Below are 22,119 nucleotides of genomic sequence, written 5' to 3'. Positions count from 1 at the left end.
ACAGTGAAGATATTTAGCAAAACTGCAATACAGATGGTAATCAGAAGATACCCCACACCAATTTCTTAATGAGGAACATTTTTTTGAACCTTTAAGAAATCAGAATCTTCCCGTATTTCGTAACGAAATTACATACGTACAATGATTGTGTTTTTGACGTTTGAAGTAAATTTTAAATAAGATGTGATTTTTGTGAATTAAGGACAATGGTGATAATGTTACAAACGTATTCAGTAAATACATCAAAAATAATTTAAATAATTATCACCCACATGAACGTCATAGCTTAACTTAAATTCACATTTTAGAATAACTGGGTAGATTATAACCATACATAAACTCGAATCAACTTTACATTTGATTATTGAGTTTCAACAATCATATTTCAACAAAAGTTTTTATTTCATAAATTAAAACTATTTAGAAATCATTCACAGTTGTACTGAAACTTTCCAAGTTGCATTCTATTGGTAAAATCACACGGTGTATGATTTTTCTAAATTTAAAAATCTTGAAAGGATAACAAAGATTTTACAATAATGTGTTCGATGAATACACCAAAAAATAATTTTACATTTGTCTTTAAACATTATATAGTAGGATCCTGAAAAGGCTGTTTCTAAATACCTTTCTGTAATTAATCCAAGGATAGAAAACACAAAAATGTTCGTAAGTTTAGTGAAGTGACACAATTTTGATGAATGTGTATGTGTGTGTAGGTATTTTTTTTTGTTTTTTATGAGTTTCACAACTTCCATAATACAAAAATACAGGTTTTTCGTTTCTATTTTATTGTCGGTCGTCTAAAATACAAGTTTATTTGAAATTTTATATACAAATCAATAAATTCATCTTCTTCAAAAAAGTGATGGCATAATCTGAAAGTATTAGTAATTAAGTAGATATTATTCCTTTGTGTGTGATTTATTAATCTGTTTTTTTATTACACTACATACATTACTACATCTTATTACTTTACTTTGTACAGGTTGTTTAAAAAAAATATCTTTGGATCACTAACGTTTACAGTTTTTGAGTTATGCTTAATAATTTATTTGTCTGATGAGACACTTCTCGCCAAGTTTTTATTATTTGGTGGCCGTATTTTGAAAGTATTTACATAAGAACGCAAAAGCACTGTTGCATTTTTAAAAACTAGGTCAAACTGGCTTAGATCCGCATTTTTCATTACTATAAGCAACCCACAATGCAACAGATAATTCTTGGGTGTAGATACTCCGTACGCAATCATGACCGAATTCCACCTATTTTCTCACTTTCTCACGCTTGTCGCTTGTTTTTCTCTGTTCTGTTGCGCTAGGTTTTCAAGTATAGTTTTTTTTAACCAGCGAGTCCGTGAATATGACAGCGGACCGCATCTTCCTAAGCCGTAAAAATTTTGGTTATCTGCAGTTGATGTAATAATAATGTTATAACAAACATTTACAGTTTAGTGAAGGTATGTAGTATTGTTTTATTGCCACATATTTTGCGATACTTCCTGCATGACTGTATCAGTTTTACATGACAGTGAATAAATTTTAGGTTAGTTTGAAAAAGTCGAAAAAGTTGAAGCTAAATGGTGTAGCAAGTACAAACTACTATATATTTTGAATTTTTGTTAATTTTCAAACCTTATTAAAAATGGGTATTATCATTACAAAATTTAGGGTAAGTTCTTGTTTTGTGTATGGACTTGCAGCAACTTATCGAGAGATTTTAGAAAAAGAAAACCACCTACGAAATTTTAGAGAAACTAGAAAATGAAATTCAGTCAATTGAGGAGTTTAGGCGAAGCACGGAACAAACTCAAAAGAAAATGGTGGGCCGTTTCATATTTATATCTATCTGTGTCTACTGCCTGACAGCTCTTATATTTTACTTTTTTGTTCCTGCAACCGCTTATGAAAGGATAATTTATATAGTACCACTAATTATATTACCAATGTTGTGAGCCTGGTTATTTTTAGATGTTACAAGTGGTTACTTATAAATAACATTTTAGGTTGATTCTTATAAAACGAATTTTATCATGGTATTATAATAGAAAAATTAAGAAAAACCAAAAGAAATTGTCTAGTTTAAAGGATGAAAAGAAAAAAATTTTAGAAGAAGTTATGGACAAAGAGACTTACAAAGTTGCCAAAACTATTTTAGAAAAATTTGCACCAGAGCAGATTAAAAAAAATTATTCAACTGCAATTAATGAAAGTACCCCCGTTAAAAGTGGACCACTAGCTCCTGTGAATTCTGCTGTTCAAAGTCAAGCAGGTAAAATTGTGTATTTATAACATGAATATCAATATTGAAGCAACCACGTCAATTTTAATGAGACTGAAACTAGGTCGTTTTTAGCTATATTACTTACTATGCATTTAGTTTTGAAGTATGCATTAAACTTTCTTATGATCACTTAATTGTTCATAAAAACCCATTAACTATAAAATTATTGCTTTCTGCAATGATTGCAGGTTTAAGGTATAGGGGTCAATTTTCTTCCACTCCTAATCAGCTGACTGTTGGAACGGCCATAACGCCAAGGCCACGACTTACTTTTGCATCTTCAGTTACTCCAGGGTTGCTCCCAAAACCACAGCCACAAAATATTGTACCAAGTTTAGGGCCTGCAGGACTCTCTGGCACACCTTTGCTGTTGCCAAGGGCTGTTTTGCCAAGAGAACGTTCTGTTTTAGATAAAATGGTAGACTATCTTATTGGGGATGGACCTTCCAATAGATATGCACTAATTTGTAAAAATTGTTCTAGTCACAATGGTAGGCGAGTTTAAATTGATTATTTGAAATATTAACACTGTCGTATTTTTAAGGAATGGCTCTAAAGGAAGAATTTGATTATCTTTCATTTAGATGTTGTTATTGTTCTGCATTTAATCCTGCCCGTAAAAAGCGACCTATTGCCCCCAAGCTAGATACAACACTTTCTATTAAAAACAAACAGTCAGATGTATCTGACTCCGATAGACATTCACAAAGTGATACAGAATCAGAATCAGAATCTGCTGCTCCTATAATAACAGAACCATATAGTGATTCACAGGATGAACATGAACCTCAGGTTCATGAGACAGCGACGAGTTTATCAGATTCTGATAAATTATCAGACTTTGACATTAAAAACTCAGACACAGAGTCATCTGCCATGGAAGTTGATACAACTTTGTCACCTACAGAAGAAAACACAATTAGAAATAGTGACACCACACATGAGAGTCATGTTGAATCTGTAACAGCTGAAGAACCAAAACAACAAGACTGACAAACAAAAGTTGTCTTATTTAAAATCTCTGTTAAAAAAAAAGAGAATGTTTACTTTATTAAGTTGATTTTTTCTTTGTGTGTAACTGTGAAAGTACAAATCCTAAATAAGAAAATCTGCTGGTCAACTTCCCTTTTACAGTTATATCTAATGAGAAAATCAATTTCATACAGTTAATGTTGTCTTTGTATGTATGTGTAAAGGGGAACTTGACGTCACTGAGATCGTTTTTTTGTGGGTTTTGTACTGTATTCACACGTTCTATTTATTGTTGTCGTATATAGGGAAGTGCGTTGTTTAATTTATATCTTTACTTAATGTAAATAACCGTTTTGCTTTTTATTTAACCCAGTAGACACAACTTTGATATTTTAATTCAACTAGAATGAATAACAGGTTATGGATTGTGATATTGGAATGTTTTTTTTTTGTTTACAATTAGGTGCCTTTCTGCATTTTATACAATTCTCAATAAAGCTTATTACTTCTGGAAAGTGTGAATATTGTTACCTTTTGAATTCTAAAACAACTGACAAATTTAAATAGTGTAGAGGGAAATGTGTAACAGAAACTGACTTCGAAAATTGTGTTACAACAACTTTGTGCAACTGCTGGGTTAAGCGGATCGCCACAAAAAATATTTCCCGCATTATTTTGAAATCCGTAATTGGTAATTCTGGTTTCTGACGTTTAATGATATTGACATTCACGATGCTTTTACTTCATTTCAGTTCAAAAAAAAATGGCTTAAGAAGACGCGAACAAAACCAGTAAGCTCGAACAAAACAAACTCCTGGACTGGTGGTTCCGAGTTTAAGTTTTTTCAGATGAGGTACTCTGCTAAAAAAATAAATAAGTAAATAAAAATAAAACCAAATATTTCAAATTGTAGTGAAGAAGCAAGTCCCTCGAATGATAAAATGGATATTTCTGAAACATCTGATGCCTCTAGTCACGATTCGAATAATTCTAGTCAAGTTTTGAATTTCGCAAATAGCGCAACTCATAAAGGGGACGTACTTGATAATACAAAATATGATACCTCAATGCTGCCTAACAAGAATGTGTCATCAACACAGAATGCAACCAACTCACATCCATTAATGTACTCCTGTACATCACCAATATCACCTGATTATCCGGATTTGATACCTGAAAAACCGAAAAGTAAACATTCTGTCTATGAAAAACATACCTTCAAACAAGATTGTCATAACTCAGGGTTTGAAAACATTTCTGAATGTGGTAACTATGAAAAACAGTTTCATTTTGAGTTGCCAGCTCCAGAACAATATAATGAATTGCCAGGTTGTTTTACAATGTATGTTTACTAATTCAGGTGGTGTACAATATGCATTTTAGATTTTCCTGAAAGCCCATCAGCTTTGAAGAAGTCGTTAATGTATGATTTACCTTTAGAAGTCACCAATGCAGAGTTAAGTGATACAGAGAATGACAAATCTGTATATGAAGCACACCTCAGTTCAAATCTACAAAATGTTTGTCTTACGATGAATGAAAAGGAGGGTATGTGTTTTACTAAGTTAGATAATTCTGATAATCTTATCTCCCCAAAGTAAAATTGCCAACTTAAATGTAGATATATTGCCAAATCACGTAAAATTATAATAAAATAAAGCTGATAGTCCCATAAAAAATGAAGAGAATCGTAAACATTTTTACTAATTGCACTGTAGTGATTGATCATAAACTTAAAACATATTTAGAAAATGAAGACAATGTTGACCAAAAAATGCATTTTTATATTGTCTGTATACTTACTTGTTTGTTCGTTTTTTTAGCGGTTAATAGTGAAAAATTTTAAAACTCTTTAAAGTTACGAAAATAACTTTAAAAGTAGTAATCTCAAATTTAAAAATATATGTAGCATTAATTTTAGTTGAAGCAGAATGATTTTTTTTATTGAAAAAACACAGTAAAAATTTTAATGAATACTGTGTGGTTCCAGCTCATCCTGAATACTAGGTACTGCTTGCTGCAGTTGCGAGTAACATATATTATCTTATCTAAGAATTTTATGGATTCGTTTAAATCATCTGTACTGAATTCGTAATGATAGAAAAAATATTTATATAGAACTCTGACGCACCTGGGGTACAATCAAACATGTTCAGTTTTTCAGAAAAAATATAAATGTCGTGATTTTTTTATGATAACGCCTATATTTTAAAATAAAAATTATCGGTAGATTAATAAACCACACGTATATTATTTTACACATTTATACAGTACAGCTTGAAAGCCAGTCCCCCCTCTCCCCTTATGACTTTGAAACCGTTAGTCGTACTTTGTATGGGTGAGTAATCACATGATGCTAATTGACGTCGTAGTAATTGAAGATTTTGAAGTGTCAAAACTCTGCCATATAGGTACAAATTTTTAAATGGCTTGAGGGTCGAGTGATCCCTCTGTTGAGAGCTGATTTCATTCTACATATGATGTCAAAGTCCCATAAAAATCGTTGAGAGTGTCTACAATCCCGTCAAACACAGCTAATAAATAAATAATAATGGATTATTAGGATGACTAAATTTTATGTACATTTTTGGAATAATATAGCATACACACTTTAGGTGTGAAAAAAATCTCCAAGTCTGATATATGTATTTATCTACTAGTATCCAGAAATTTTTTGGAACTGAAACCTTAATAAGTCATTCTTATTATGTTTTGTGAGCGTTTCACAGCTTGTCGAATACGGAAATGCAGGTGCCTCGTTTTAGATTGCCTGTTTTCTTTGTGTTGGCGATTTATTGGGCAAACACCCTTTATAACTGCGAAATTGAGTAGTTGAAAATTTGTGTGTGCATCTCTTCTAAGACACTCGAAAGCAGTATTACGCAAATTGCACTTTCAGTGTTAATAACTTATTGATTTACCTGTAATTCTGTCACCCCTGATTTTACTTCTGTGTAAGCTAAGGAGGAATCGCAATAGATTGATTCTGATTAATATCGAATTTCATTTTTATTTCCTGAGCGTAAGCAAAGTACGAAGAAATAGGTCTCTCGTTTCCGTCTGTCTGCCCGTCCGTCGGTCTGTCTGTCTGTCCGTCTGTTCGTCGGTCCGTCCGTCCGTCCGTCCGTCCGTCCGTCTTATCTGTCCGTCTGTCTGCCGTCACGGATGTTCATTAGACAGATAATCTCCGAAAGTATAGTGAACCAAGAGGTATAAGGTTATATGGCCATCATAAAATTAGTTGACCGCAAATAAATACCCCCTTTGTGTGGTTCGCACTAAGCTTACCGGTTGGCAATAAATCATCTTCTAAACATTTCTTGCTCATATTTAACAGGGCCGGCTTTCAAAGCGAGTGGTTATTTCGGAACCCTCAGCGGCTGCAGGTAGCAAAGAAATAGTGGAGTGGTGGATTTTCATATTTAGTGAAAGCCGCCCCTGAACGAAACCGCAAGAGCCGGTCGAGCTGTAGTGGACACGTTATTTACGACCCTAAAACCTTTTCTATTTTAAACAACTTAACTTCGACACAATGGGATGATTTTATGATGGCCATATAACCTTATAGCTCTTGGTTCACTATACTGGGCCGATTGTGTGTATATGGTAAAACGCTAACCACACTTTTGACTAATCATCCCCACCAATAATGTGATGACGTCACTTCAAAATTGCACATAGTAAATGGGTTTTAAATTGTATGAAATAACATAGTCCTACACATGTAGTTTATGACTCCGTATTGAGTTTTTACTTGAAACGTCCAGATTTTTGGAAAAAAAAATCAAAATTATAAAATATTTTGCCATTTAATTTGGAATCTGCAAAACCGAATGCTTTGAAATCTTGCAGATGTTTTAAAGTTGTGATAAGCATGATAAATTTGTAATCAAAATATATTTACTTATCCCCTCCAGAAAATTGATGACGTCAGCTCAAAATTTTGCCGTATAAATCCCATATAAATTGTACAAAATATGATGAGTCTGTACTTGTAATTTATCATTCCATTCATATTTTTTGGATTTACACGTACATGGTGAGTCAAAAAAAAATTAATGGGTGAATTTATTTTATTGATTTAATCAGGAACTACAAAACCGAATCCTTTGAAATCTTGGAGATGTATTAAAGTTTTCATAAGCATGGTAAATTTTTGATGAAAATGTATTTGGGCATCCCCCCTAAAAAACTGATGATGTCATATCAAAATATTGGTGAATATATCCTATCTTAAATGTGCAAAATATGATGAGTCTACTTGTGATTTATTTTTAATATATAATTAATATTTTTTAAATTTGTTTATACAAAGTGTCTCAGAAAAATTAATTACTGTGTTAAAAAATAAATATCCAATCAAATTTAGGAATTTAACTCGTTACTATAGAAATAACAATTTAACACCGTTTAAATTTAACAAGTTTTAATTGTTAACCCCGCCCACCCGCCCCCTTTTTTCTCAAAGTTTTATATCATTTGCCAAAATAAGTTTTACCTTTGCAAGTACTAGCCCCGCCCACCCGCCCTCTATTTTCTCAGAGGGTATGGCGTTTGCCAAAATCAGTCTTATCTGAGCAAGTACTAGCCCCCGCCCACCCGCCCCTATTTCCTCAGAGGATATGTTATTTGCCAAAATAAGACTTATCTTAACAAGTACTAACAAGTACAACCCTCTAAGAAAATAAAGGGCGAGTGGGCGGGGCTAGTACCTGGTAAGATAAGAGTGATTTTGACAAATGACATAGCCTCTAAGAAAGTAAAGGGTGGGTGGGCAGGGCTAGTACTTGCTAAGATAAGACTTATTTCGACAAATGACATATACTGTGAGAAAATAGGGGGCGGGTGGGCAGGCCTAGTACTTGTCAAGGTAAAACTGATTTTGTCCCTATTAATACTGTAAAAATTTGTGAAATTTAAAAATGTTAAATTGCAAACTTCCATAGTGACGAGTTAAATTCCTAAATCTACCCGAAATTTGCAAAATGTGATGAGTGTTTTGTCATCAATAGTTTTTAGATTTACTTATACAGGTGGCTCAAAAAAATGAATGAATGTGTCAATTTATTTTATTGTTTATGTCAGGAACAGCTCACTCCATTTTCCCAGAAAATTTTGGAAATACAGTACTATTATTTTTAGTATTACAATGCACCAATCCAAGTTAATATACGTGTCCTTGCAAAAATGTTGATGACATCAGCACAAAATTCTGTAAAGTAAAAACTCAACTCAAAAATACTTATTAATTAATAAAGTCAGGAACGCTCACTCCATTTTCTTAAAAAATTTTGGGAATAGAATACTGATATTTTTAGTATTACACTGCACCAATCCAAGTTGATATCCGTGTCCTTGTTTTTTCTTGCACTGACAATACGCTGTGACTACTTTTCTTTTGTGCTGTAAATAGTATTATCCATGTTGATGACGTCGTCAAAAATTTTTTATTGGTCAAATTAAGAACGAGTCACATAATAATGATAAAATAAGAATTATAATATTCAGAACATTTTGCTCGATTGTGGTTTAATTAATAATTTTAGTCCTGTATTTTGAGAAGACAAACTCATTCAAATCGAACTAATTCCTACGTGACATTCTTTCGATGTATAAACCTATCTAAATAAACATTTGAGCGTCAGATTGCTATTACCTAGTGTTGAAGGACAAGGGTTGTTAGGTAGGTTGGATTATTTTAAGTTCAACATGAGTCATCAGAATCTGACAACGGACTGTCGGTCAGTAGCGTAACATGCACACTTCAGAAGGGGGTGGTTTTTAATTTTTTTTTTAAATCGTAAACAATAAGACGCGGAAACATTAACTTAAGTGATCTGGTCAACACGGTAGCACGAATGCGGATGAATCTATTAGGCACTAATCTAAACAGGTACAGTTACCCAACGCAGGTAGAAAAGTTCACTATGACAGAAACGATGGTGCCTCTGAGGGTGCGCCCATTCGAAAGTGCTGGATATGTTACATTGTACTTCAGGAGCGATGGAAGTTCTGTCGGAGCAACTTTCGACCAATTTTTTCTAGATATAAACTTATAGGATACGAAAATATCAGTCCCTCGTTTCAGTGTAGATGGTAAAACGCTAACCAAAGTTTGTCAGTTAATTATTCCGGAAGTAATTAGATTATTTCAATGCGAAGTTTAAGCACACCAAGTGAATCTCATTCCACACATGATCTTCTTTTTGTAATGTTAAAAGTTCAATGAAAATGCTGTGTGGTGGACACAAGCTGTTAACCTACCGACAATATTTGGAAAATTGCGCATATTTTTGTTGTTAAGTACATTTCTTTGAACAACCTTGAAAAATATTTTTACTATGTTTGCTTATCTATCAGTAATAAATTTTTGCCAACGTTGTCAAGACTTACAATTATGGTGATTAATCACAGTACAATATAAATCATTTTGGAATAAAAAATTCCATTTGAAATTTATTACTAAATTTCAAGAAATATTATAATAAATAAAACATGTGTGTAGAAAGCGGCATACTACGGCCAAAACGAGATAGACTATGAGGTTACCATATCTTGACACATTTAGATTATTATCAGCAAAATTTAACTCAATTGTGGAGATTTATAGTTCGCTTTTTTGCCCGAAGATCGTGTATTCTAAACATTTTGGGACAGCCAACTAGTGTGTGGAAATAGCCATTTCCCTAATAAAACCCCCAACGGACGGTGTATTAAACGCAACTATTGGGTCAATATCACCTCAACAATAGGCAAAGGTAGACAACTCATGTGAAATATATTTACAAATCTATTCTTGAGATATTTTTTCCAAATTTTGAAAAAAGTTGTAAAATCTCAGCTGTAGAAACGGCAATCTTAAGAGTGTAACTTTATTCAGCAGCTAAAATTTCACAACTTCCGATTGTTGATTGTGTGCTTTTTTAAGAGAGGTGTTTACCAAGTAAACAAAAAGAATATAAATATAAATATACAGATAACATATCACAGCAACTGCGAAGTCGAAATACATACATTAATCAAATTTGGGCTAGGTATGAAACGATTTGATAAAATTTAGTCAGATGTTTGTCACCGTAGTGTTGGTCTTGAATGAAACATATTCTATCAAAATAGCATTGGTTTAGGGTAATTACACCCTGTCCAATATACTAAAAACGAAATCATCAAACGAATATTTTGTTTCAGGAAACCTGAATTTTTTAGCACACAAAAAGCGTAGTAACAAATTGCGTCGAGTTAAAGTAATGCAAACAGAGGCAAGTGAAGAGAGCGACATTTCATCTTTGGACAGCATTTCGGAAAGTTTAAAGTCAGAACATGTATTTACGGGTCAGTTAGAAATAAGTGGCGAGGATCAAGAAAATGAAGATAATTCTCCAGAACCTATTGAACCATTAAGCGCTGCTGATGAACGAAGGCACGCAAGACACTGGCAACGCATGGTTCTACCTGGAGGCGAGCAAAGAACAATAGACATGAGAGTAATTGAACCTTATAAACGAGTACTCTCACATGGCGGCTATCTGAGAGCTGGGGGGCATACTGCTATAGTCATTTTTTCAGCTTGTTATCTGCCAGATAAATCCAGAGTAGATTATGTTTATGTAATGGATAACCTTTTTTTGTAATTTATAACATTTTTTTATTGAGAATTATTTACTAATTCAACGTTTAAGGTATATATTATGGACACTGGAGCGTTTAGTAACTGATGATTACGTTTTGGTATATCTCCATGGAGGTGCTACAAAATTACCTGCTTTTAGTTGGCTTAAAAAGTGTTACCAGATGGTGGGTAGAAAGCTACGAAAAAACTTAAGTCACTTGTATTTAGTCCATCCAACATTATGGATTAAAACTATGCTTTTTATGGCAAAACCATTTATTAGGTAAGTGTAGGTACTGTTCTATGATTCCTTAGAAATTCGTAATTGTTCGTTTTAGTTCAAAATTTTACCGTAAGATTACCTATGTTGCCACTTTGAAAGAGTTGATGGTGCGGGTTCCGTTAGAGGCAGCAGCAATTCCTGATAAAGTTAAAGCTTATGATAGCTTGCACTGCGTTACGTAGTTTATTAACGTCAACCATTTTGCCTTGCCTATTACCTTTACAAAACATTCCTAAAGCTTTACAATGTACTTAAAAACCAGGTTTTGGTTTTAATACATCGAAGTAATTATATATTTATAACTTTTTTTAACGTAAAATGTTAATTTATTACTTTTGTTTATTTTTTTAGAAGAATGTTGAATGTGGTGTACCTATATGAAGTATTTCATTAGCAATATGTTTGTAGGATGTAATAAAGAGGGTATTTGTTGGTAAGAAATCTTTTATTTAAATGTATACAAAACTCACTTTACATACACTTTGCAAAACTTGTATGACTTAAGCGGCTTAAGCCAAACCACCCTTATAATGAACCGGAATCGCGAGGATTATTACTGTCCATTGTTGTCATAATGGAGCTGTAAAGTTTTACTAGGTATATGTGAAATGAGTTAAGTTATACAATAGCTAGTTTGACTTATAAGGGTGCTTTGGCTTAGCCGCTTTAGCCGCTAGGTCGCTTAAGTCAAAAGTTTTACAAGGTGTATGTCAAGTGAGTTTTGTATATGTACAGTTGTAAAAAATCCTTGTAGTAGTATAATCAGAAATTCAACTATTATATTATACTCATGTATGTTTTTTTAAATTAATGTTTAAATGAGCCAAAAAGTATGGTTTTAAATTTACATGTTGATGTATTATTGTTACCAATCTTATTCGCCCTTATTATACAAACATTGAGTTATTCTAAATAACTTAAGGGTTAGTGTTTGCCAACGTAGTTTGATCCTGAAACCAGAAACCTGGTCGAAATTAACTTCACAAAATATACATATTGTGACTTCACATCTTATTTTGACAATTTCTGATATGGTGCAACGAGCGTATGTATAACTACCCCTGTGAGTACTCAGAATTATTGGCAAACCGAAGTCTAAACCTAAACCGTGTGAACTACCGTCAGTTGCAACTTGAATTTTACAGGTTACAGGGAAAACGGTGCACTATTTTTTTAATGATGTTTTGACTTTTGAATTGTGTTTTGACACTGTCAAAACTAGGACTGACATCGATCTCACCGTTGTTTGAAATAATAAGTGTAAATGTCTAAAATATTTTGTAAGATATTTAATATGATGAAATCAGTAACCCGCCACGTTATTGCTGTAGGTATCAGAATTTCTGTTATATACAGGGTTTGATGTACAATCATGACATTAATAATAGTAATAATATAAAAGAAAGTCTTTGACGGTGATCTGTTAATGGATCATGTGTCAATAAAAGCGCGCCAAAAATGTGTATCAAAAAGTTAGGGATTTTGTTTAGTATATATTGGTACTGTGCAGTTCTATCATAAAATCTCACGACTGCCATCTGCGACAGATGCATGGATACATCATAGGAAGAAGAAATACCCGAGTTGTTAAGTGCTGGTGGTTGGGTGTGTAAATTTCATCACAAGAAATTTTGCAGTGTACAAACACATTAATGATTTTATTGTTAACGTTACACAGTGCTGCCTAGTTACTAATTGCGTTTAAATGAGAATAGATTACATAAGGAAATAACAATGAGCAAAAAGTGCGCGAGGTGTGAAAAGACTGTTTATCCAACTGAAGAACTTAAATGTCTAGATAAGGTAAGATTAAATTCTAATAATACTTCATTGTTAGACGAACAAAAACATCCATTTTTCTGCAATTAAGCGTGAATATTACGCCCTTCCGTTATGGAGAGGATTAAAAAATATTACCATTTATAAAAATGTTGGCCTCGTTAAAATAATTCAGTCAAGGCTGTTAATAGAAGAAAATGACTCACAAAAGTTTAAACCACTTCCCTTAATAGTACTAATGACTGACTTAAAACCACAACCGCTGTTTGAAAGTGAAAACTGTGTGCTACTTCTTTATTAATCTTTTTTTCTCTCTTCTGCAGATTTGGCACAAACCATGCTTCAAATGCAAAGAATGTGGAATGGCCCTCAATATGAGAAATTACAAAGGATTCAACAAGGAACCGTATTGCGAAGCGTAAGGCAGTTTTTATCAGTGGTATTTAATGAGATGATGTTGGTATTGCGTTTTTACACTTCAAAAAAAAAAAAGTTAAACGAAATTTATCAAAAGTAGTTCATGGAAAATGCAACTGCATAAAGTGATTCCAAAATATGTTTGAGAGCTAATAGTTCAAAGGTTTGATCTTTTGATCAGCATTCGGTTGAAAGAATACAGCAAGAAAAAGGAAGGAAGAGATGATGTCATTGCCTGTCAAAGACAATTGTGCTGTCATTGGTACAGTGCATTCTTCTATTCATTGGAATAATTAGATTGGAGAAAATGCTCATCAATTCTGGGGGTTTTTCATTTCTTTGTTGTTAAGTGTCAGTTATTTCTGACATTCAAAGGAGGAAATAATGTAATGCATATGTTAAAATCAGCAGTATTAACGTGTACTGATAACTGAAGCTTTTGAAAATTATGGAAGGCAATAAAATTACCGAAATTTATTATACATGTTAAATTAACTGATAACATGACTACTGCTGGAATAAATTAAAAATATGTAGTGAATTTTCCGTCCAAAAAAAGATTATATATTGTAAAGCGCAATTTTGTATTATCATAAATTTACATGGGTCTTATTTGTTTTTATAGTATTCACGTTGTCAAATTACTGAGCATAATTTTGTCATATTTTGTGGGAATAAATTTTGTGTACAAACTAAAAATAATATTAATTATTAATATTAATAAATTACCATTCATTTAATTCATTCTCACAATTTTGTGTTGATCTTATTGCTAGACATCTGACAAGTTTTTGTTTTATTATTTTATACATGCATTAACATAAATAATATACAATCCACAAGTTCTTCTGCCTTTTGAAGTCAAAATTTTATTGTGTACTTTAATCACTTTGGTTAATCTATATTATTTGTTGATTTGTGGTTTGTTAAGATATGATAAAAAACAATTGAACAAGTTTTTGGATAAAATCTAAGACCCTGAATTTTGCCTCTTAAAAGTTGCATATACAGTACAGTGTGAGGCTTGATATAATCTAACATTAAGTCTAAAAGAAAGCATCCTGTTCATTGTTTCTATAAAGTTTGAGTAGATTGTTGAGATTTTTGAAGAATATGATATTCGTTATACTGTATTCATATGATAAGCATATAAAAAAAATGGTAGTTTTCATTCTATAAAAACTGAGCTTATTCTTAATTGTGGTTGTAAATATATTTATGTTTACACGTATACCAAATAGGCATAGCAAGTAAGATCATTAATGTCTTAACAGGGACGTAACTACTAAGAATTAGAGCGGTAACTTTGTGTTCTTAGTGTAGTACTTATGATGCATACTTATGAAACAAATATGTAGATATCTTGTTGTTTACCTCCCACTCAGCTCTCTTAAGAGCAAATTCTAAAATCAGTGAACGTACCCCCACTTTTACCCTTTCTTTATGAATATAATTACACTGGTCTGCAAAAAGAATCTAAATGTTCGGGCTCCTATATTAAATGATGCAATTCTTGTAGTAACTGACCTACTGAGTTCAAATCAGGTTATTGAGATAATGCGCTGTTCGAGTACAGTGCTAGGGTAGTCTGGAATAAAAATCTCAAAATTTGTGTTGTAGATTGTTGACAAAACTGCTCACACACTTAAGGGTACATAATTTAAGATCAAAATTAGGCCTGTCCTGTCAACAAGGGCGGCGTGGGGGGCAATTTAAAATTTTGACATGGTACCATTACAGCCTCCTGAATTTTAAAAGTCGACTTTTAACTCGAGAAATTAAAAAGTTTTATAGGTTATGTAAAACCAATAAATTTTGTTACAAGGGTTCAAAAACCCTGTAAATGAGGGAAAAGAGAGAGAGAGAGAAAATTGTTTTTGGATATTTCAAAAATGTGATATGGTATTGTAATATGTATTAAGTTTTCTCACTTCATTATTCGTTAACATTTTTTGTGAATGTTATGGTAGATGTAAAGAATTTAAAAAACATTAATTAAATTGAAATTAGTTAGAATTACATATGTAATTTGAAAATGTGTCTCAACTTTGGTTGTACAGCGTTTTATAGATATACTTTCTGTATTATTTAATGTTTGCGCCATGAACGGTTTGCGCTGATTATTCAAATGATATAAAAAGCATTACTGTTTAAAATATTTACCCGGAGATAAAAATATTGCAGTATTTGTTATTTTGGTAAATAAAGTAGGATATCTGAATGACCTTTCAGATTGTTACACGATTCAAGACATGATAAAATTTCTAAGTGTCCTATAAGTTAATCTTAATTTAATCAGAACTCTCAATTTTTTAGTATTAATATTATTAAGCTGTTGGACTAATAATACTAACATTAATAATAATGTTAAGTATACTGTCTCGATCGAGAAGTTCAATTGTAGGGACAGAATCATCGGCACCATGTATAATTATCACAAAAATTAACGGTTTTACTTTGATATGGTTAACTTAATGTCACGGTAAGGGTAGTTAAACCAATCTAATTATATCATTTTAATATAAATTGTAATTACGATATATGGTGAAAATGGGGGAGAACTTCTGTACTTACCTTATTTTTAAATGTATGCATTTAGAATTTTAGAAAAAAATAAAATAAATGGCTATAATCACCTGAATTCATTTCTTCATATCTTCCGAAAACTTGATGACGTCATCTCAAAACTTATCGTAAAAATATCAAATTTATAAATACAAATTTTACAGTGTCTTTAGAATCTACGAAAAAACCGTTTTTGTGATTTTGACAGTTTATTAATGTTGATTAAAATTTACTTATGCATTCTCTCCAAAAAGTTAATAACGTATCGTAAAAATTTATTAAATAAATGTAATGGTAATGTTTGGTTTGTTAAAACTGTTTGTACAGGATTGTTAAAATTAATATATTACTCAATTTATTTTATTGATTAAATAAAAAAGGTAACCTTGTCAAGTTCCAGGAACGTATTTGGATATTTGCGATTTAATTTTGTTTTTATATGGTGTTTCACTAGGAAATCTATATACCTATAAATGCACTATGACCCAGTATCTGATTTTTTTTTCTTTCAGGCATATACCAAAAGCCAAAGCAACAACAATGGCAGAAACTCCTGAATTAAAACGTATTGCCGAAAATACAAAAATTCAGTCTAACGTGAAATATCACGCTGATTTTGAAAAAAGTAAAGGCAAATTTACACAAGTGGCGGATGATCCAGAAACGCTTCGTATTAAACAAAATACTAAGATTATTAGCAACGTTGCATATCATGGGGAATACCAACGTAAAGCGGAAATGGAGCAAAGACGACAGTTAAATGAAAACGGTTTTAAGGATATTGGAGATTCAAAGAATGCTAATCCACCACCACCAAATCCTCCACTTCAACCACCACCACCGCAACCACAACAACAACAAGTACCGGTTGGAAATCCTAATAATATTGGAAAGATAAGCGATTACGAACCGGGGACGGGACAATTTGCTAGTCCATATTCGGCAAGGAATTCTCAAACACTTATTTATTCTTCAGATGTTGGCTCCGTCAATAATCCTCCTCAACGTCATATCGGTTCTGTTCATGATCTGGATCCAGTTAATCATAATTATGGGTCCCTGGGAAGGGTGTATCGGGCTATGTACGACTATGAAGCACAAGATGAAGATGAAGTGAGTTTCCAGGATGGCGATTTGATCGTTAATGTAAGTAGTATTGATGGAGGTTGGATGACTGGAGAGGTACAACGTACAGGGCAAGTGGGAATGTTACCGGCAAATTACGTGCAACTGGTTAATATTTAAGTAGACCATCTACTAAAAATTATTAAGTTACAACACATACTTTTCGGTTTAATAACGTATTGCAGAGGAATTAAATTATGATGGTAGGTTGTAAAATAATATAAAATCTTTAAATTGTCAACTTTTACATATTTTTATTTTATGTACTTTATGCTGTATTTATTTCATTATATTTTTGCAAGTTGTTAATTATTTAAAGGTTACATTTACTATAAAAACGTAACCATTGCTTGCCAGACTAAATTTATTTTGTCACTAATTATAATATTTACATATGTATAGTAATCTTTATGTAATATTTCTTTCTTTGCCGTTTTTTACAAGTTTACGTAATTTTAATCTTTACTAAAATGAAATTATCTCATTCCAGCGAAGTATGCAAAGAAAATATTACATTCCGTACACAGCATTTACATCAGTATTTCGTAATTTTTGATAATTTTTTTATCACGAGTCCGCTAGTGAAATGTTTTGAATTTAAAACTTATCCAGATTTGTGCCTTACTGATGTTTTTTATAAGAAACTATTTTTATATTTGGATTTATATTATAAAATTTATAAAAGTTTACAATTGTTGTAAAAGTAGTGGTGCTTAAGTCTTATGATGTTGATTAACGTAGTTTTGATTTCATTAAGTATTTGCTGTTTGTTTCTATTGAACTGTAAAATATTTTCATAATTTTGTGTAAACCTGTATATTAATACATTATTAGATTAGTTAACAAATCTATGCTTTAATTTTTGAACAAGTTACTGTACATGTTAAATAAAAAGTACACTATTAAAAATCTTTTTTCTTTTACTTTTACTATAACTCAGTTACACGTACAATTTTTTAAAGTGTTGCAAAATTTTTCAAGATCATGTTTTCTTTCCATTGATTCAATTTCAAGTCTTGTGGACAACGCTTTTATATTCTCTTCAGCAAGTTCTAATTTGTCTTGTAAATCATACTCAGGTTGTTTTGGGGTGTTCATTCGACTGGCGTATCCTGAACGGGCGCTACTTTGTTCCAGCTGCAATCTTGCTAAATTTGCTTCTAGCTTGGCACGCTTTTGTTTTTCTTGTCGTAGCTGTTGCTGGGTTTTGAAATGCGTATTTCGTTCTTGTTCCAGACGACTACTTTGTAATTCGGTTAATTCCAGGAGACGCAAACGTTCAACCTTCAGTTTATTGATTGTTCTCGTTTCAGGCTGAAATTATATAGATTACAAAATTAATAGGTTTTTTGACTTGTGTTTTGAAAATAAAAATACAAATTAGTTCTTTCTAGTATTTTTTAACATATTACACTGCAAGTTTTTGCTAATATTAACAAAACCTTGCAATGTGTAGCAATGCTTTTCATGGTTGAAATAACTAAAATTGTTTAACTAACTATGTTTAAAATATAATAGTTTACATTTTCCGGTCGGTGAACATACGAACTAGACGGACGCGAACTTCTAATTCTTTTATTGAGTAATTTAATATCGTCATTTTTCTCCAGTAGTTGTTTAGATTTGTTTTCAGATACACATTTTTCTCTGGCAAGTTCAATTCTAAGCGCTTCATTTTCTTCATGCAGATTTTTAATAATTTGGTCTTTCTGTTTCAGGTCTTCATTTTTTAATTCATTGAAATGTGACACTTGGGACTAAAAATAAGCAGTTATAGTAAACAAGCAAAAATAATTTTTAAAATGACGTATGTCTGCTGGTCGCAGTGGTGAAGATGCTTTTACTTTCGAGGTGTAAGTGTATTTTTTTTTCTACGACTTGAATTTTTATCAAAAATATATACCACAAGCAGTTTTCTATTGATTTTGTGCTACTTGGGACGTTTAGTAATAATTATTAACAAAAAAGAAAAAGCATCATAAATGAAAATATGTTTTCTCCTCAGAGCGAGTAACTCGTGATTATAAACAAACACAGTTGAGGAATAAACTATACATTCGATTAAGGTCGTCGTACTTTTGGTTGCGAAAAAAATGTCATCTTGGAAAAGTAAAATGTTTATGTAATTACCGTTAATTTGGCTATAGTGTGTTGGTCTTCATCATGTGTTTCACTTAAATTGCTTAATTTTGTTTTAAAAAAAGTATATTCGTTTTCTAACACTTTGCATCTGGCTTTGAGAACATCAAACTTGCGTTTCGTGTCTAAATAATTATTTTTTAGTTCTGTGTTTTCTTTGTTTAGTGTCTCTAATTTTTTATTATCACATTTTACCAGATTTACATCCGAATTTGAGAAATCTGAAACACAAACTGTTGTACATACAAATAGTAATTATTTATAAAAAATGCATTAATGTGATTGAATACAACTTTGTGCAGTTTATGGTATAACTCTTGTATGGTTATCATTTGTTTCATAAAGGTATACGTGCTTTTATCTTTATCACTGTCTTGACAATATTTAAGTTTTTCTCGCAACTCTTGATTTTTTTGTTGCAAATCGCATATTATTTGAGCCCTTCCCCTCCAATTCGAGCCGCCGTTATTTAAGTTTACTAGATTTTCGAATTTTTCTCCAATTTCTTGAATCAACCATTTGTTAGCCATTTTGAGATCTTTTTTCAGTTGCAAATTTAAATTTTTTTCTTCGGTCCATTTAGAAGTAACATGTGTAAGTTTATCTTGTAGTTTCTTTATTTCATCCACATCCGGTGGAGAATTTTCTTGCTTTTCTAACGATAATTTTAAATAAAATAGTAAATCGAAAAGTTTGCGTTTACCTGGTGGCTGACTTTGCTCGCTTTTGGCTTTTAGTTCTGATAGCATATTTTCGTGTTTTAAGCACTTGGACTTATAAGTTTCAATTTCTGAGTTTTTCTCTCTCAATTTTTTACTCAATTCAATTATTTTACTATTGGCTAGTTGCGTAGAAGACATGAACTCGTTACTACCGCAGCAGCTTTCATAACTTGTAATTTTTTCACTTAGTTCTTGGATTTTTAATTCATCTTGTTCATTTTGAAGAGTCTTTATCGATACTTTTTCCTGCAGGGCTTCATTTTCAAGTTTCATTTGCTTAAAATTATAATATGTAGGTATATTAAATTCGTAATCTTTACATTGCATTTACGTGAAGTTGATCTCTCAAGTAATCATTGAGCTCCTCAGAAGCTGTTACGCTGGAAAATTTTGGAAAATTTATCGAAGATAAATTTAAGTTACCGTGAACATCCAAAGTAGTCGAGCTGACTAATTTCTTATCCATGTTTATTTTGTGCTAAAAATGACGTAAAGGATAAAACACTTTCATTGTGTTGTTAATATATTGTTTCTTAAATGCCGACTGTGATTTTTTTAAACCCCTCTGACAGGACACTAAATTGAGCATTAAAATTTTTATAATTTTATGGAGTGAATATTGTAGATATTTTCTCTTAAAGATTAAAAGATTCGTGGTGTATGCAATAAAATGACGTAGATGTACCTCACGAATTTTTGTTTCGTTGTACCAGAGTAACATAAGCTTAAGAAATTTCCGCTGTTTTCAAATTTTAGCGCGAAAGTCATCAATTTTGGGCGTGGCACATAAAAAGAATTGACGAACGACTGTGTTCCGACGAAATACGAAATCATTAGTTATGGTGGCAAGAGCAGGATAGCAGGAACTTATTTTTTTTGCCAATATTACAATACGAGAGAAGTGCTGCAATATGTTATTTATATTGATACTGTATGTTCCAACTGTTTGCAGAAATAGGTTTAATTATGGTACAAACATTGGAAGTGATCTCAGCAATAAGTATTAGCAAATTGTTGAATTTTTGTAAAAACGTTATCGACGTCTAGTTATTAGTAATTAATTTTTTTATTGGAATACTATGGTCGACTTTAGAGGTGGGCAAGAGGGTCCTGCTCCTATTGAACATGGTTTTTCTAATACAGTGTTTGTTTTACCTGGTATAATCTTCGTGTCGTTGGCGAGTAAGTAATAAAGTTCGCATTTGTACGTTTTTTTTTTTATCTATATGTGTACAACCACTTTTTATTATTTTAAATTTTCTGTAGTAATTTTACTTATTTGCTTAAATTTGTTCCCTAGTTTTAATGCGTGTACGTCGAAGTGTGTAAAATACAAAGCTCTCATGCGGTGCAATATTTCCTTATAATTTATTGCTATTTGAGTGTACCAAAACTTATTTTAATATACCTACTTTCATGCCCATCCTAATATTTGTCTCATCAATTATGTTAATAACGGCAAAAAATTTTTAAAATGAATTTCATTTACCTATGAAGTTTTTTCCAAAATGTATAAAATTTGATTTTGCAAAATTAATTTTTTTAACTACAAAATTTTGTGATGACGCAATTAACACTTTAGCAAGGATACCTATATCATTCTTGAGTTTATAGTATAATACTAATAATAATAGTACTGTATTTTTGGCAAATGGGGTGAGTCGTTCTCGATTTGATGTTTATGGTAATTACATAAAGACGGGAGTGTAGGAGTAGGTATGTTATTTTATAAAATTTAAATAACATTAACTACGCAAAATTATTTACTATAAATCAAGACAGACAGAAACGGGTGAGCTATTTTTTATATTCTAAGGGTCATGAAACGTCGAGAAAACATAAGTCATTAGAGTATGGCTTAAATGCTACTCAGTTTGGGGTAATTTTTACGACTTCATCAAAGTGGGCTACAATAGATCTCTGCTTGAACAGATTTTCTCCTATTGTAAAAGTAACAAATAAAAATTATTTCAATTCGGCACGTCGTCTATGTAACTGTATTTGAACCGTGCTATTGTGTGCATACATTGCATTTTATGAGGTATCCGTTATGAAGTCATAGTCATAAACGCACTAAATATATCTTTAGCGGATCTTCCCAATACTTAGCTTACGCTCTGGAAGTAAAAATTCAAAGTAACATAGCCAATGTTTTGAATACAGCAGATATAAACTTGGTAGTTCACTGTTTGCAGTTAATTACACAAACACAAAAGTTTTTCCAT

The 22,119-nt window shown here is 31.8% G+C and overlaps 4 protein-coding genes across 4 annotated transcripts; 3 read left to right on the top strand and 1 right to left on the bottom strand.

Annotated features, from left to right (window-relative positions):
* Positions 1-1,106: 1,106 nt before the first annotated feature.
* LOC135124625 (endoplasmic reticulum junction formation protein lunapark-B) lies at positions 1,107-3,770 on the top strand. Its single transcript, XM_064049836.1, has 6 exons — positions 1,107-1,459; positions 1,546-1,671; positions 1,724-1,950; positions 2,006-2,271; positions 2,472-2,774; positions 2,828-3,770. Exons 2-6 carry the CDS (start codon positions 1,645-1,647, stop codon positions 3,274-3,276), a joined length of 1,272 nt encoding a protein of 423 aa, XP_063905906.1. The 5' UTR covers positions 1,107-1,459; positions 1,546-1,644; the 3' UTR covers positions 3,277-3,770.
* A 202-nt stretch (positions 3,771-3,972) lies between these two features.
* Positions 3,973-11,588, top strand: LOC135124626 (protein prune homolog 2). Its single transcript, XM_064049837.1, has 6 exons — positions 3,973-4,108; positions 4,169-4,584; positions 4,639-4,803; positions 10,444-10,882; positions 10,935-11,147; positions 11,203-11,588. Exons 1-6 carry the CDS (start codon positions 4,104-4,106, stop codon positions 11,327-11,329), a joined length of 1,365 nt encoding a protein of 454 aa, XP_063905907.1. The 5' UTR covers positions 3,973-4,103; the 3' UTR covers positions 11,330-11,588.
* A 1,073-nt stretch (positions 11,589-12,661) lies between these two features.
* On the top strand, positions 12,662-17,942 carry LOC135124624 (LIM and SH3 domain protein F42H10.3). The gene is made up of 3 exons (XM_064049834.1): positions 12,662-12,950; positions 13,250-13,344; positions 16,421-17,942. The coding sequence occupies exons 1-3, from the start codon at positions 12,882-12,884 to the stop codon at positions 17,151-17,153; spliced, it is 897 nt and encodes a 298-aa protein (XP_063905904.1). The 5' UTR covers positions 12,662-12,881; the 3' UTR covers positions 17,154-17,942.
* An 11-nt stretch (positions 17,943-17,953) lies between these two features.
* LOC135124623 (uncharacterized) lies at positions 17,954-20,399 on the bottom strand. Its single transcript, XM_064049833.1, has 6 exons — positions 20,226-20,399; positions 19,876-20,170; positions 19,528-19,827; positions 19,164-19,393; positions 18,557-18,790; positions 17,954-18,347 (listed from the first exon to the last, which is right to left on the bottom strand). Exons 1-6 carry the CDS (start codon positions 20,358-20,360, stop codon positions 17,970-17,972), a joined length of 1,572 nt encoding a protein of 523 aa, XP_063905903.1. The 5' UTR covers positions 20,361-20,399; the 3' UTR covers positions 17,954-17,969.
* Between the last annotated feature and the right edge of the window lie 1,720 nt (positions 20,400-22,119).

The sequence above is a fragment of the Zophobas morio genome, unplaced genomic scaffold (assembly GCF_036711695.1).
Source record: "Zophobas morio isolate AGI-343-1 ecotype UQ-CSIRO unplaced genomic scaffold, CSIRO_AGI_Zmor_V1 ptg000007l, whole genome shotgun sequence".
Classification (NCBI taxonomy): domain Eukaryota; kingdom Metazoa; phylum Arthropoda; class Insecta; order Coleoptera; family Tenebrionidae; genus Zophobas; species Zophobas morio.
Note: the sequence above shows the minus strand (reverse complement) of the source record. Positions and strands in the feature narration are given on the sequence as shown.